At 38.9% G+C, this 16751-nt stretch overlaps 1 protein-coding gene across 9 annotated transcripts in view; it reads left to right on the plus strand.

Moving 5' to 3' along the window:
* Positions 1 to 16751, plus strand: part of SP100 (SP100 nuclear antigen) — a 129082-nt gene that overhangs the window by 32103 nt on the left and 80228 nt on the right. For all 9 annotated transcript variants that reach the window (XM_054548485.2, XM_054548486.2, XM_009238204.4 and 6 more), the window contains 6 exon segments: positions 1065 to 1127; positions 1538 to 1687; positions 2150 to 2233; positions 12864 to 13016; positions 14049 to 14132; positions 15665 to 15748. In XM_054548485.2, the coding sequence (XP_054404460.1) occupies positions 1065 to 1127; positions 1538 to 1687; positions 2150 to 2233; positions 12864 to 13016; positions 14049 to 14132; positions 15665 to 15748 (618 nt within the window).

Consider the following 16751-nt stretch of genomic DNA (forward strand, 5'->3'; position numbering starts at 1 on the left):
TTGTTATGACTTAGGATGTTTTAGGGTTTTAGGAGCTCTGGCCAGGAGCAGGGAATGAAGATTGAAATGTATATTTCTTATATCACGGGAGAAACTTGGTGATGGCAGAAGAGGGGACAAATTTAAACGTGAGGATGTTGTTCAAGAGCAGGAATATTCAAAGAGAAAGGCGGTCATGTAGAGAGACTCAGAAAGGAAGTGATGCACGTGGGAAGAGGATGTAAGTGCCTAGAGGACAAAGGAAGGGAAATGAAACCATGAAAAGGGGTAAAAGACAACAAAAATAACCGTGTCATTAACAGCTCACTTTGATTGAACATCTACTCTGTGGCGGTTGGTTTAATGCTCATGACAGCCATTGGAGATTAATATTACTTATATGCCTATTTTGCAGATAAGGTAACTGAAGTCCAGAGATACCACAAATGGAGTTTACCTAGGGTCAGATGAACAAGGAAAAACCCAGGCGTTCTACCCCAGAGCCTGCATTCCTAACCCTGTGCTATCCAGGCAATCTAAAAAAATAAAAACAGAAAAATGAAACAAAAATGAGGAAATATTTGCAGACAAAAAGATCCAGAAAAAAAGAATACCAAGAGCTGGAGGAAGTAGAGGCTACTCAGACACTGAGTCCTCATGGAAAAGCCAATGAGAAAGCATGAACAGATGTGGAGAGGGAGGGTGTTTTGTGAAAGCAGGTGGGCATGAGGCAACCAGGACTTCAAAGAAACTGAGCTAAGGGCCCTGGGCAGGGTAGCTCTGGGGACAAAGGCAGGATCACTCTACCATCATCAGTTACCAGAGTGTCTCACAGAGGACACGCAGCAGAGTTGTCTGGCCAAGGCCCCTGTCAGCCAGGGGTGCAGCTGACCCAGTCCCCTACTCTCAAGGCTGGAGTCTGACTTCAATAATTAGGTGGCATCTGCCAGCTCCAGGTGGCCTTTGCATTGAGACCTAGGAGGGGTCTTTAACTCCTACATTACAGAGACCAAAAAGGGATTAGGGGAGAATGGCAAAATCCATACCTCGATTTCTGAAATAAACTTCTAATTTCTTCCTGCCAGGAACTGGTGAAAACTCTTTTCGAAGCCTGACTTGGCCACCTTCGGGTTCCCCATCTCATGTTGGTTTGTTCCTGTTTACTACTCTTTCAGCCTCTGCTATTCTTGCCCCATTCTGGAATGTGCTGTGGGGTTGCCTCTTTGTGTTAATGCTTGCCTAGAATTTTCAGTTTTTGCATCTATAGTTTTTCCATTTCTGGGATTTAAATAACAAGTCCTTATCCTCTAGGTTGCCTAGGAGGGTTTCTTCCTCCCACACCCCTTAATCACACTTGCTGCTGGTTCCCGCTGCCACTGAGCCTGATCATTTTACCCATGTGCCTGCTTCACCATTTTCTGCCTGCATCTGCTTGAATCTGGCTGTTGCCTTGGTGCCTTGACCTTTCGTCCATCAGTGGCCCATGCTGTAGTGGTTGGAGGGGAGTGACAGGCAGCAGGGGGCAAATAAAATACCTGTGAATCAAACCATGGTTTAGGTACAACCCCACCTGAAAATGGACTCTCAGAGCACCCCTGTGAAACAGAACAGATAAATGCAAAGAGAAAAGATACAACCAGTGACAAAAATGATTCGCTAGGAAGCCAACAAATAAATGAACAATGTGCTCAAAAGGCTGAGCCAACAGGTAAGACTGACTGGGTTCGCATGAATGGGGAGGAGCCAAGGGGCCCTGGCTGGTGGCAGAGGAAGAGTCTAATGCACAATGCAAGGAGACACCTGTTTAACAAGCAGGGGAAAATCATATAGACACAGAGGGGGCCTGATATACAGATGAGCCTGATACACTGATATACTGATGACAAAGACCTGGAGGAAGAAAGTTAGAAGCAAAAAACTGAGAGAGAAAGGGGAAGAGTTGCAGAGTCTCACCAAAGAAGAGAGACGGAAACAAAAGGCAAAATGAGAAAGTAGAGAGAGATTGGCCAGGAATCAGTGAAGCACAAACACCTTCACGCAGCAATATATGCAGACAGGGGTATCAGTAGAAACAGGAGAAGAAAGGAGAAGCAGGGTGAGGTCTAACCAAATGGAAGTAGGACAGAGCAAGGCTCCACTGAATCTCAGCTGTGATCTCATTTATCTCCAGAGTCCTGCGAACAAGTCACTGTCCAAGTGAATAACGGGGATGCTGGAAGGGAGACGCCCTGCCCGTTGCCCTGTGATGAAGAAAGTAATTATTGCTTACCTCGCCTATTTTCTTTCCTTTCTTGTTCAGATGCTATACATTTGTTTGGTTGGTTGGTTGGTTGTTGTTTTACCATCGTAACCGCTTTTTAAAATTACCAAATTAAAAACTGGATGTATTTATCATTACATGTTGTTTTGAAATATGTACACATTGTGAAAAGGCTAATTAGAGCTAATTAGCATAAATATTACCTCACGTACTTATCATTTTTGTGGTGATAACACAAAATCTATTCTCTCAGTAATTTTAAAGAATACAATACATTATTAACTATATTAATCGTGTTGTATAATAGATCTCTTAATGTATTTCTCTTATTTAACTAAAATTTTGTATCATTTGACCAGCATCTCCCCAGTCCTCTTCCTCATATCCCCAGCCTCTGTTACCACCATATACTCTCAACTTCTATAAATTCATCTTTATTACACTCTACATATAAGTGAGATGCCATATATGTCTTTCCATGCCTGTCTTATTTTACATAACATAATATCCTCCAGGTTCATGGTTGTTGTTGCAAATAACAGGATTTCTTCCTTTTCAAAGGCTAGATAGTATTTCAGTGTGTAGATGTATTTCATTGTGTATATATTTTCTTTATCCATTCACCCACTGATAGGTACTTAGGTTGTTTCTGTATCTTGGCTATTGTGAATACTGCTGCAATGAACATGGGAGAGCAGATATCTCTTCCGTATACAGATGGTCCCTGACTTATGATGGTTAGACTTATGATTTTCAACTTCACAAAGGGCTTATTGAAGTATTAAGTGCATTTTTGACTTACGATATGTTCAATTTATGGTAGGTTTATGGAAATGTAGTCCCATCGTAACTCTAGGAGCATCTGTACTGATTTCATATCCTTTGAATATATATTCAGTAGCGAAATTCATGGATTATATGGGTAGTTCTACTTTTTATTTATTTGAGGACACTCCATACTGTTTTTCTTAGTGATTGTAGCAATTTACATTCCCAACAGTGTACAAAGGTTCCCTTTTCTGCACATCCTCACCAACATTTGTTATCTTTAATCTTTTTGAGAATAGCCATTCTAACCAGTATGTGGTGATGTTCATTGTGGTTTTAATTTGCATTTTCTTGATGATATCTGAGGCAGGGCATTTTTTCACATACCTGTTAGCCATTTGCATGTGTTCCCTTAAGAAATGTTTATTCAGGTCCTTTGCCCATTTAAAAATCTGTTTGTTTGTTTGTTTGTATTTAATATTGAGTTGTTTGAGCCCCTTATATATTTTGGATAATAACCCTTATCAGACACATGGTTTGCAAATATTTTCTCCCATTCTGTAGGTTGTCTCTTCACTTTGTTGATTGTTCCCTTGCCTATGCAGAAGCTTTTTAGTTTGACGTAATCCCAGTTTTTTTGCTTTTGTGATTGTGCTTCTGGTGTTATACCCAAAAAATATTTGCTCAGACCAATGTCGCGAAGCTTTTCCTCTATATTTTCTTCTAGTAGTTTTACAACCTTGGGCATTAAATTTCAGTATCTAGTCTGTTTTAATTTTTTAATATGGCATGAGATGTGGTCAAATTTCATTCTTCTGCATGTGGATATCCAGTTGTCCCAACACCATTTATTAGAGAGATAGATATCCTTTACCCATTGCATATTCTTGGCACCTTTGTTGAAAATAAATTGACCATAAATGCATGGATCCAAGCTCTCTATTTTGTTCCATTTTTCTACATGTCTATTTTATGCAAGCACCATGCTCTTTTGATTAACATAGCTTTGTTGTATATATTGAATCAGGTAGTGTGATGCTTTCAGCTTTGTTCTTTTTGTTTAAAATTGCTTTGGCTAGTTGGAGTCTTTTGTGCCTCCACACAAATTTTTAAATTGTTTTTCTATTTCTCAAAAAATGCCATTTGAATTTTTTTTTTTTTTTTTTTTTTGAGATGGAGTTTTGCTCTTGTTGCCCAGGCTGGAGTATAATGGTGCAATCTCAGCTCACTGCAACCTCCACCTCACGGATTCAAGTAATTATCCTGCCTCAACCTCCCGAGTAGCTGGGATTACAGGCATACTCCACCACGCCCAGCTAATTTTTTGTATTTAGTAGAGACAAGGTTTCACCATGTTGGTCGGGCTGGTCTTGAACTCCTGACCTCAGATGATCCACCCACCTCAAACTCCTAGGTGCTGGGATTAACAGGCGTGAGCCACTGCACCTGGCCGCCATTGGAATTTTTATAGGGATTGCACTGAGTCTTTAGAGGACTTCGAGTAGTCTGGACATTTTAACAATATTAATTCCTCCAATCCATGAACATGGGATATCTTTTCATTTCTTCAGTTTCTTTCATCAATGTCTTAGCGTTTTCAGTGTGCGCATATTTCACCTCCTTAGTTAAATTTATTCTTAAGTATTTTGTTGTAGTTATTGTAAATTGGATTGTTTTCTTGATATCTTTTTCAGAGAGTTTATTGTTAGTGCATAGAAATGCAACTGATTTTTGTATGTTGCATTTGTATCCTGCCACTTTCCTGAATTTGTTTATTAGTTCTAGCAGTTTTTTTTTGGTGGAGTCTTCAGAATTTTCTATATATAAGATCAGGTCATCTGCAAATAAGGACAATTTAAAACTTCTTCCTTTCCAATTTGAATGCCTTTTATTTCTTTTGCCTGCCTAATTGTTCTAGCTAGGACTTGCAATAACATGTTGAATAGAAGTGAGAATGGGCAATCTGTATTGGTCCATCCTCACACTGCTAATAAAAGACTGGATAATTTACAAAGGAAAGGGGTTTAATTGACTCACAGTTCAGCATGGCTGGAGAGGCCTCAGGAAACTTACAATCATGGCAGAAAATGGGAAGCAAACACGTCCTTCTTTACATGGCAGCAGCAAGGAAAAGTGCAGTGCAAAGGGGGGACAAGTTCCTTATAAAACCATCAGATCTTGTGAGAACTCACTCACTGTTGTGAGAACAGCATCGAGGTAACTGCCCCCATGACTCAATTACCTCCCACTAAGTCCTTCCCGTGACATGTGGGGGTTATGGGAGCTACAATTCAAGATGAGTTTGGGTGGGGGCACAGCAAGACCATATCAGCATCCTACTCTTGTTTCTAACCTTAGAGGGAAATCTTTCAGTTTTTTGTCATTAAGTATGGTACTAACTGTGGGCTTGTCATGTATGGCCACTATTGTGCTGAGATACATTTCTTCTATATCTATTTTGCTGAGAGTTTTTATCATGAAAAAATGTTGAATTTTGTCAAATGCTTTTTCTACTCTATTGAGATGATCATATGGTTTTTGTCCTTCATTCTATTAATGTGGAGTATGACCTTTTAGATATGTATATGTTAAACCATTCTTGCATCCCAATGATAAATCTTATTTGATCATGGTGTTTAATGTGCTATTGAATTTGATTTCATAGTATTTTGTTGAGGATTTTTCATATACGTTTATCAAGGATAGTGGCCTATAATTTTCTTTTCTTGTAGTGTTCATGTCTAGCTTTGGTATCAGGGTAATGCTGGCTTCATGAAATGAGTTTGGAAGTAGTCCCTCTTATTCAATTTTTAAGAAGAGTTTGAAAAAGATTGCTATTTGTTCTTTAAATATTTGGTAGAATTCAACAGTGAAACCATCTGGTCCTGAACTTTTGTTTGGTGGGTGGTATTTTATTATGGATTAAATCTTACTTATAATTGGTCTGTTCAGATTTTCCTGTTTCTTTGTTATTCAGTCTTGGTAGGCTGTATGTGTTTAGGAATTTATCCATTTCTTCTAGGTTATCCAATTTGTTGGCATTAAATTGCTTATAAATATATGTGATATGAGAAAGGTAGTGTCTCCTCTTTCATTTCTGATTTTATTCATTTGAGTGTTTTCTCTTTTTTCTTAGTCTAGCTAAAGGTTTCTCAATTTTGTTTATTTTTTCAAAAAGCCAATGCTTTGTTTTGTTGATCTTATTTTTTTCTAGTTTTAAACTCATTTATTTCTGATCTGATATTTATTGTTTCCTTCTTTCTGCTAATTTTTGCCTTAGTTTTTCTTCTTTGTCTAGTTTCTTGAGGTGTAACATTAGGTTGTTTGAGATCTTTCTTCTTTCGTTATGTATTCTTGTGTTTATTGCTATAAACTTCCCCTCTTATAACTGCTTTTGCTATATCCCATAAGTTTTGATATGTTACATTTCTATCTTCATTTGTCTCAAGATTTAAAAAATTTTTTCCCTTTAATTTCTTCATTGACCCATTGGTTATTTGGGAGTGTATTTAATTTCCATGTATTTGCAAATTTTTCAAAATTCCTCATTATTGATTTCTAATTTCATATCATTGTGGTCAGAAAGTATATCTGATATAACTTCAGCCTTCTTTACTTTGTTAAAACTTGTTTTGTAGCCTAACATATGATGTATCCTATAGAATGTCCCATGTACAATTGAGAAGAATGGTACTTTTCTGCTTGTAGATAAAATATTCTATATATGCCTGTTAGGTCCCCTTGGTCTAAAGTATAGTTTAAGTTTGATGTGTTCTTATTGATTTTCTCCCTGAACAATCTGTCCACTGCTGAAGGTAGGGTGTTGAAGTCCCCTAGTATTATTGTATTAGTCTCTCTTTCCTTCAGATCTATTAATATTTGTTTTATATATTTAGTTGCTCAAATATTGGGAGCATATGTTTACAATTGTTATATCATCTTGGTAAGTTGACTCCTTCATCGTTACATAATGACCTTCGTATTTTCTTTCTTTCTTTTTGTTTCTTTTGTTTTTTGTTTTAGTTTTTGTTTTGGAGACAGTGTCTTGCTCTGTCACCCAGTCTGGAGTGCACTAGTGCAATCATGGCTCGCTGCAGCCTCAACCTCCTGGGCTCAGGCAATTCCCCCAAGTAGCTGAGATGACAGGCGTGTACCATCACATCTGACTAATTTTTTTTAGTTATTTATAGAGACAGGATTGCCCTATGTTGCCCAGGCAGGTCTCAAAATTCTGGGCTCAAGCAATACTTTCACCGCAGCCTCCCAAAGTGTTGGGATTACAGATGTAAGCCACCATGCCTGGTTTTATCATGAACTTTTTTGCCTTGTTTTATATTATTTGATTCAAACTGTATCTCATCTGATGTAAGTATACCTATCCTTTCGTTCTTTCATTTCCATTTGCATGAAATATCTTTTTCTATCTTTTCACTTTCAGTCTATGTGTGTCCTTAAAAGTGAAGTGAGTGTCTTGTAAGCCGCATATACTTGGTTCACGTTTTTTAAATTCATTCAGCCACTCTATGTCTTTTGATTGGAGAATTGAATTTATTTACACTTAATATAATTACTGATAGGTAAGTACTTTCTAAAACCATTTTGTTTATTGTTTTCTGGTTGTCTGTAGATTCTTTATTCCTTTCTTTCTCTCTTACTGTCTTCCTTTGTGATTAGGTGATTTTCTCTAGTGATATACTTTGATTCCTCTTTATCTTTTGTGTAATCACTGTAAGTTTTTGCTTTGTGGTTAACATGAAGTTTACACAAAACATCTTATAACCGGCTATTTTAAGCTGATAACAACTTAATTTTGATTGCCTACAAAAACTGCACTTTTACTTTACTCCCTCATTTAAAATGTCTGATGTCAGAGTTTACATTTTTTATATGGTGTATACCTTAACAAATTACTGTAGCTACTTTTTTTTTTTTTTACCGTATATTTACTTTACCAGTGAGTTTTATACTTTCTTATATTTTTATATTATTAGTTAGCATTTACTTCTTTCAGCTTGAGCATTTCTTGTAAGACAGGTCTGGTGGTAATGAATGTATTCATCTTTTGTTTTCCCGGGACAGTCTTTATCTCTCCTTTATTTCTGAAAGACAGCTTTGCCAAGAAAAGTATTCTTGGTTGTCAGGTTTTTTTTTCTTCCTTTGGCACTTTGAATATTTCATCTCATTCTCTCCTGATCTGTAAGGTTTCTGCTAAAAAGTCCACTGCTTTCCTTGTTAAAACTCCCTCATATGTTAGTTGCTTCTTTTCTTTTATTGCTTTCAGGATTCTCTCTTTATCCTTGAATCTTGACATCTCGATTATAGTACGTTTTGGTGTAGTCTTGTCTGCACTGAATCTGATTGGAGACCATTGACCTTCTTGTACCTGGAAATTTATATCTTTCACCAGATTGGCAAAGTTTTATATTGTTATCTCTTTAAATTAACTTTCTACTTTTGTCTTTCTCTTCCCTTTTATGAATTCCTGTGATTCAAATATTTGCTCTTTTGATGTGTTTCATAAATCCTGTAAGCTTTCTTCATGACTTTTCATTCTCTTTTCTTTTTCTTCTCTGACTGTATTTCAAATAACCTGTCTTTGAGTTCATATTCTTTCTTCTGCATGATCAATTCTGCTGTTGATGCTCTCTGATGCCTTTTTAAATTTCATTCATTGTATTTTTCAGCTCCAGAATTTCTGTTTGATTTTTTAAATAATTTCAGTATCTCTGTTAACTTCTCATTTTGGTCATTTATTGTCTTCCTAATTTTAGTGAATTGTTTCCTGTATTTTCTTAAGGTTTGCTGAGATTCCTTAAAACAATTATTTTGAATTCTGTGTAAGGCAGTTTTTTTATCTCCATTGCTTTGGGGTCTGCTATGGGGAGATTATTGTGTTCTTTTGGTCATGTTATGTCTCTTTGGTTTTTATGTTTCTTGTTGCCTTACATTTATGTCTGTGCATTTGAGAAAGTAGGAATTATTCTAGTCTTTGCAGGGTGACTTTGTCTGTGAAAGCCTTTCACCCTATTTAAAGATTCTAGGAAGGCCATCTGGCATGGTGCAAGGGCAGGCTTGCTGCTAGAGTCCTCAAGCAGGCTAGTCTGGTGCCTAGGACAACCAGTGGGCAGGTCTGTGCTGGGGGAAACTTGAGCCAGAATCTGTAGGGCTCTACACCACTGATGCAGGCTTCTTCAGGCACTTCAGTAGGCATGAAGCCCAGTGCTATTGAAGCTAGCTTGCTGCTTGGATGGGCCTAAAGCCCAGTGCCACTTGGTCCAGTTTGGCACTCGGTCTGGTCTGGATCCTGGGGTCACTGAGGCTGAAACAGTGCTGTAGGAGACTGGAGACTGAGTTCGCAGGGCTGGCCTGAATCCTGGGGCTGCAGGATTTAGGTTGGGGTCAGGGTGAGCTTGGAGGTTCAGACCATGGGTACTGGCTAGAGTCTTGGGCTTTGGGAGCTGGGTTTTACTGAAGACAGTTCTGTGGTTTGGGTCTAAGGCAAAGTTTGGTGCTCACTTTCTTCTCCTTTCCCCAAGCATATTGTATCTTTCTCAATGCTGTGCTTCCTGGAGTTGGGGAAGATGACACAGTGAAACTTTTCTTCCTGCCCTTTTCAATGTGCTCTTTCTTATTTCTGTGTTACACTCAGGTGCTGTGATCTTTCATCTGGTTTCCTCAGCTCTTGCAAAGGTATTTTCATGCATAGGTAGTTGTTCGCATCAGTGTTTCTGCAGGGGAAGGAGGGCTGGAGAGTCCTATTCTCCCATCTTGCTCTACTTCTCCCAAATTTTCTAATTATATCTTTGTTTTTCTATAAGCGCAAAACTTTCGTTTGTTTTCTCATACTAACTGCCTACGCCCACCCAAGACACACAGACTTTGTTCACAGCCTCTGGCTGCTTTTAACAGGTATGAGATGGAAGGGAAAAAGAGAGTGAGTCTTTTTAACAGAGGGACTGTCCCTGGTTAGAGAATGCAAGAAGAAAGAATACAAAAGAGGTCAACTAGGGAATATTAAATAACAAAATACAGTTGACCCCTGGACACTGTGGGAGGTTAGGGGTACCAATGCCCTATACAGTCAAAAATTTGCACATAACTTTTACCTTCCCCAAAACTTAACTGCTGTTGACCAGAAGCCTTACTGATAACATAAACAGATGATAACACGTATTTTCCATATGTATTATGTGCTGTATTCTCACAATGAAGTAAGATCTCCAAAGGAAAATGTTATTAAGACAATCATAAGGAAGAGAAAATATATTTACTATTCATTAAGTGGCAATAGATAATCATAAAGACCTTCATCCTCATCATTGAGTAGTTTGAGAAGGAGGAAGGAGAGGAGGGGTTGGTCTTGCTGTCTGAAGGGTGGCAGAGGTGGAAGAAAATCTGCATACAAGTGGATCATGTAGTTCAAGCCCCTGTTGTTGAAGGGTCAACTGTATATGAGTGAGACAGATTTTAGATAAAGTGACATGGTATCCATACATTGCCATGTTGTGGAGTTGTTGAATAGAAATATGTTGCAAGTTACTTTTCAGAAGTTATCATGAAAATGTAGAAATTATGCATGATGCTGCTTGTCAGATTTGCAAAGGAAGGAAGCCCAGGTGAAAGACCTTCAGGAAGGAATGGCAAGTGGAGGGCCTCTGGGGTGGTAGACGATGACACTGGAAGAGACCTTTCGTAATGACTGTAATGTTTGAGATGAGGAAGATATACAAAGACAAAAAGTGATATAGTACTCACACATCAGATGCAAAAGTATTTTTGAAAAAAAAGTGACATAGAAGAAGTTTGCAGGGGTAACATTAATAATTAAGAAATAAAGGCCGACTCAAAGCAGGTAGGAAATGTAACAGAGATGCAACATTACATATGGGACAACAGGCCTGGCACGAGGTGAGGCAGGGAGGCCCCCAGGGCACAGCATGTAAGGAAATCTCACTTGGCATGTGAGACTGAGCTTCCTTAAATTTCAAGGCACCCCATAGCACCACCTTCACCTCACCCTAGTTCTGTCTCTAAGAGACAATAATTTTTAAAAAGTGTAGATAAAAAGAGTATGAATAGAAAAAATATAGAGGGAAATAAATACCAAGAAATAGGAAAAAAGGAGGGAGGCACAAAGAGAAGTATGCAGAAAATGAGTTAAAGGACAATGAATGAAAAATTGGTAGAGAGTGGATCATGCAAAGAAGGGAAGAGAGAAGACAAATCAAGACATTCTCTGATCTGAGGAGACAAGAGCTAGAAAGGAGGCACAGGGTCTCCTATTACTATGGAGAAGGATCAGCTGCCCCCTTATCGAAATGGCCCCTGTGACTCCACCTTCACCCCCAGATTGCAAAGGCCCCTCCTCAGGCATCGCTTCCTCTCCATGGTTCAATCCCCATCTAAGATCTGTTGATTTCTAAACACACGTCTCCAGCTCAGACCTGTCCTCTTGACTCCCTTCCCCAATTGCCTGAAGACCTTTATTTAAAGACTCGAAGAACATCTCTCTTTGGAAGCTGCATCAGTCATCTATTGCTATGTCATGTAACAAACTATCCTGAAACTTAGTGGCTTAAAACAATCATCATTTCATTTGCCACTTCTGTCAATCCCAACTTTAAAATATCTCTAACTTGTCCATTTCTCTTCATCCCCAGCACGAACACCCTAATCTAGACCCCTGTCACTCTCACTAAAATTAGAGTCTGCTGTCTGGCCCCCAATCTTGCTCCTCTCAAGTCTGCACTTCAGCTGAATGGACTTTTCCAAAATAGAAACCAGTTGATATTACTTTCCTGTTTGAAACCCAGTGCCTTCGTGTGGCCCTTAGCAGTAGGTCAACACTGCTTGGAGTGGTGAATTGAAGGATGTCTACCACGCACCTGCGCGTTCCCCATCACCCACCTCTCGCCCCTTTATGCCACATTCCCACCACACTAAGCTTCCTTTACTTACTGGAATTTGCCAAGCTCTCTTTCTTTCGTCTCTGCCTTTATATATGCTTTTGGGAAAACAGTTTGGGGTAATCTTCCAAAGCTGAAAATATACATACCCTATAACCCAACAATTACATTCCTCAGCAGAAACCAACAGAAATGTGTGTTATGTCACCAAAACACATAGCAAAGAATGCTCAGGGCAGCATTATTCATAGAAGCCAAATGCTTGAAATTGCACAAATGAATAAATAATTCATGGCTTATTTCTATAATGGAATACTATCTAGTAGTGAAAATAATTATACAAAATGAATACAGATGACTTTCACAAGCATGTTGGGTAAAATATCCATACAATTTTGGGGGATTTGGCTTCTTTTGGGAGATCTATATATATTGAGAGAGAGGTAAAGGGAGAGAGAAAAAGTGGAGAGAAAAGAGATGATTCCATTTTTATAAATTACACAGCAAGCAAAATTAACCTTGGTGTCGGAAACCTCGATGGTAGTTGTCTTTGAGCAAGTTAGTGGAAACAGTTAGTGGGAAGTGTCACTAGGAAGTGTCTGGGGTATTGGTAATCTGTTTCTTGATCAAAGTGATTTACTTCCTTCGTGATCATTCAAAACCCACTTTTATTCATGTGTCTTATACTGCAATTATAATTTTTATTTTTTTTTTAAAAAAGCGAAATATTAACCATCAAGAATGAGAAGAGTAGGTAAAGGGAAAGGTAAAAAACAAAACAGAGCCAACAGAGGTACAAAGGAAGGGACAGAGTTGAGCAAAAGGAAAAACAGGGAGGTGGGGTGAAGGTCTAGCCCCAGCAGTGGAATTGCAGAGAGGGGGGGTTATTAATGATAGTGAAGGAGGTCCACTGGGGAGACAAATGAAAATTCTTCATTTATTACAATTAGGCCCAGAGGCAGAGCTACACAACTATGGAATCCAAATTAATTCCTGTTCTGTGCGACTGGTGGATATAAAAAAGGAAAAGCCATTTTCTAATTCAAAAGTTGAGTGCCAAGCCCAAGCAAGAACTCATCATAACCAGGCATCTGACATAATAGGTAAGGCTGACTGGGAGAATTTGTAACTGTGAGTCACAGGTTACCAGGTAAGGGGCTCGGGGACTTCATCAGGGACCATCGAGGCAGTTCAGGTAGCCTGGGATGGAGGCAGGAAGGGAAAGGGGCTGGCACCTGATGCAGTAAGTCTTCAGCTTGACAGAAGAAAGTCCTTAGGAGTTGGGAAAATACCAGAAGACAGAAATGGAGGTAATCAGTAAGAATGTCAGAGAGGCTATTTCTGAAGTCAGAGAGGGCTGGGCCTGATGGCTCATGCCTGTAACCCCAGAAGTTTGTGAGGCTAAGGCGGGCGGATCGCTTGAGTCCAGGAGCTCAAGATCAGCCTGGGCAACATGGCGAAACCCCATCTCTACAAAAAATACAAAAATTAGCCAGACAAGGTGACACATGTCTGTAGTCCCAGCAACTTAGGGAGCTGAGGCAGGAGCATCGTTTGAGCCTGGGATGCGGAAGTTGCAGTGAGCCAAGATTCCGCCACTGTACTCCAGCTTGGGCAACAGAGCAGGACTCTGTCTCAAAAAAGAAAAAAAAAGGAAAAAATAAATAAAAAATAAAAAAGTAAGAGAGGAAGGCATGGGAGAGGAGTTTAAAAAAAAAAAAAAAAGATAAGGGAGCCAAGATATTCACAAGAGGAGATTGGGGGAGAAACACATCAAGACAAAGAGAGGTATAAAGAGACACCCTTGCTGGAAACAGAGGCAGAAGCAGGGGAGATGGCAGAACAAAGAGGAAACATGAGAAGTAAAAAGAGAGTGAAAGAAAAAAATAGAATGAGGGTTGGGGTAAGAACAGTGTCAGTGGATGGGCACAACTGCCTTCTGTGTGTCAATTTTATCAGCTTTTGGTTAAGAACTTGGAACAAACTGCAGGTGGCATGCATTCAAGGAACACTCCAGGGTCTTGAGTTAACTTAGCTTCCTGGGTCTTCCTAGTGCTCTTATTGTGGAATTTCCTGGTGCATGGACTCCTCGGTCACACCCTGAGACTCTTAATGGTTTTTGCTCCTTTGTGCAGTCATCAGCAGTGAGGACTCTGAAGGATCCACTGACGTTGATGAGCCCTTAGAAGTCTTCATCTCAGCACCGAGAAGTGAGCCTGGTAAGGAAGTTTGGGAGAGCAAGGCTTGGGCTGTGGGAATCTGATTTAAGAGCTACTGTTTCCTGAGGCATTTTATTCTGAGCTCATTCTGTACGATGGGTCTAGTTTATCCTGGGATCCCATTCTTTGCATTAATTTTACTTGACCTTTTTGGAAAATGCAGGGAGACAAGAAATTGTTATAAACTTATTTTTGAGAATTAGCCTTCTTTCTTGATGGATTCAATTAATCAATATTCATACCCATACATTGATTATATAGTAGGAATAGGCTAGCCAAGTGATGAGTTTGTTTTTAAAACTAACTAGTTGCTATGCCTATATAGTGTTAGATTTATATAGTGATTTTTATGGAGAACAGAAAACTAAATATTCCTTTATGGGAAGATCTTATTGTCATCTGATCACAAACTTTGAATAGGGTCAAAAGACATCTCATCCAACTATCTGGTGTTGGCAAAAACAAATACCTGAGATAAAGTATTCTGAAACCTGAAGTATTGTTTCTGATAGAGTTCTTCAGCAAGTCATGGCACATTTAGTGATTTTTTAAAAGACTTTTGCAAATTGTCTTATTTTTAAATTTACAATAACCTTAAAAGGGTAAACAGAAGAGAGATTCTCGTCCTTGTTTCCTAGATGAGAGAACACAATTGCATAAATGTTTCAAAGTCATCTCCAAAATCTCATGGTAAATTAAAGGAAAGACAAGACTAGCATCCTGGATTCTGAGTTACTTCCTTTGTGAAATGAAAGAGAGAAACATTATTAAAATCCTGTATTATCTCAATCCTATTTGCGGCATGAGTTGTCATAAGATTTATAACTTTTTAGTATGCACATTGGTTGATTTGTTTTGCCCTTTACTTTCTAGATCCAGAGGATATTAGAAACATGCCACTTTAGGGAAAATACACTAGGGAAAGACCTAAGAGCAAAGAAGAACCTCATCTTGATGTTATAAAATAACAATGTAATAATACATTCATTCTAATTGCTCACTGTATTTTTCAAAGTAAAATGTAAATTTGCATTAGTTTTTAGACACTATGTACTCTAACTTTGAACTTAGTGTAAGCAATCTGCTCTAAAAAATAGTCCCAAAATATGTCTTTGGCTCAAATACATGAGGAGATTATTTCTCAGCCTTGTAAACAATTCAGGAAGGCACTGGGTTGGTGGGAGGTAGAAGAAGCTCATGTATTTAACAGAAGATCTTCAAGGTCTCCCTGCATGAAAAATAGAAGCAGAAACAAAGGAAATGTGGAATGGCAAGCAGAAGGGATAAGAAGTAAAAGAAGCGTGGGAAAGCAAAGGCCAAGCAAGGCAAAGTTTCCCTCTGGGGACAAGAATGGAGTATCACTAACCCACAATGCAGGTTACTTGAAAGGAAAGACAAGCATGGCCTGTATACAGGTGAGGACTTGCACAGATTTTCAAGGTTTTCTAGGTTTTCTTATTAGGGAATTTCCTACTGAATTGATTCCTTGGTCACACACTGAGACCTCTAAAGAATCCCATTCTTTTGTGCAGTGATCAATAATGACAGCCCTTTAGGATCAAATGAGGAAAAGGAGGGCCAAGAAGCCACTTGCTCACGACCCCAGATTGTACCAGGTAAGAATATTAGAGTTGCAACCTGAGACTGTAGAATATCCAGAGTACAAATCCAGAGCTCTGTTTTCTTGATTAATTTCATTCTGAGTGGTCTCCTTATGCCTTGATTCCATAAATTCTAGAATATCACTTTCTACATTTAACCTCTCTGGCCCTATTGGGAAAGGGAAGACAATGGGAAGGCGTTATAAACTCTTGTTTAACTGGATTGGTTCAATTGATTGATACATTGAAAATGTAGCAAAAATATGCTAGTAAAATAACAGTCTTTTTAACAACAAACTGTCAAGAGTTATTATTTCAAGAGTTGAAACAATGTACTTATTCTCTACTACTAACCCTTTATATTTGATAGAGCATGATAAGCACAGTCTTCCTTTGGTCATTGATAATATTGTCTTAATCACAAGCTCAGAAAGTCTTCAAAGAATACTTTGTGCTGCTATTTAATTATTAATGGGGAAAAAAAAGTGACTTCAACTACACCCAAACCCAAATTATAGTTTACTCATTGGCTTACCTGTGATTTTTCACAGGGATTTTGAAAATGAACCTTCATTTCCCCATTACAAAAACCTTAACAGGGAGATAGGGTAACTAGTTTATCCCTGCTTTATATGTGAGAAAATGGGAGCTAGTGGTGTTTAAGAGTCATTTATGACCAGGTACGGTGGCTCACACCTATAATCCCAGCACTTTGGGAAGCTAAGGCAGGTAGGTGGCTTGAGCTCAGGAGTTGAGATCAGCCTGGACAACATGGACAAACTCCATCTCTACCAAAAATACAAAAATTAGCCAGGCATGGGCCGGGTGTGGTGGCTTACTGCTGTAATCCCGGCACTTTGGGAGGCCGAGGCGGGCGGATGATGAGATTAGGAGTTCGAGACCATCCTGGCCAATATGGTGAAACCCTGTCTCTACTAAAAATACAAAAATTAGCTGGGCATGGTGGTGCTTGCCTATAGTCCCAGCCACTCGGGAGGCTGAGGCAGAAGAATCACTT

The sequence above is a fragment of the Pongo abelii genome, chromosome 11 (genome assembly GCF_028885655.2).
Source record: "Pongo abelii isolate AG06213 chromosome 11, NHGRI_mPonAbe1-v2.0_pri, whole genome shotgun sequence".
Lineage (NCBI taxonomy): Eukaryota > Metazoa > Chordata > Mammalia > Primates > Hominidae > Pongo > Pongo abelii.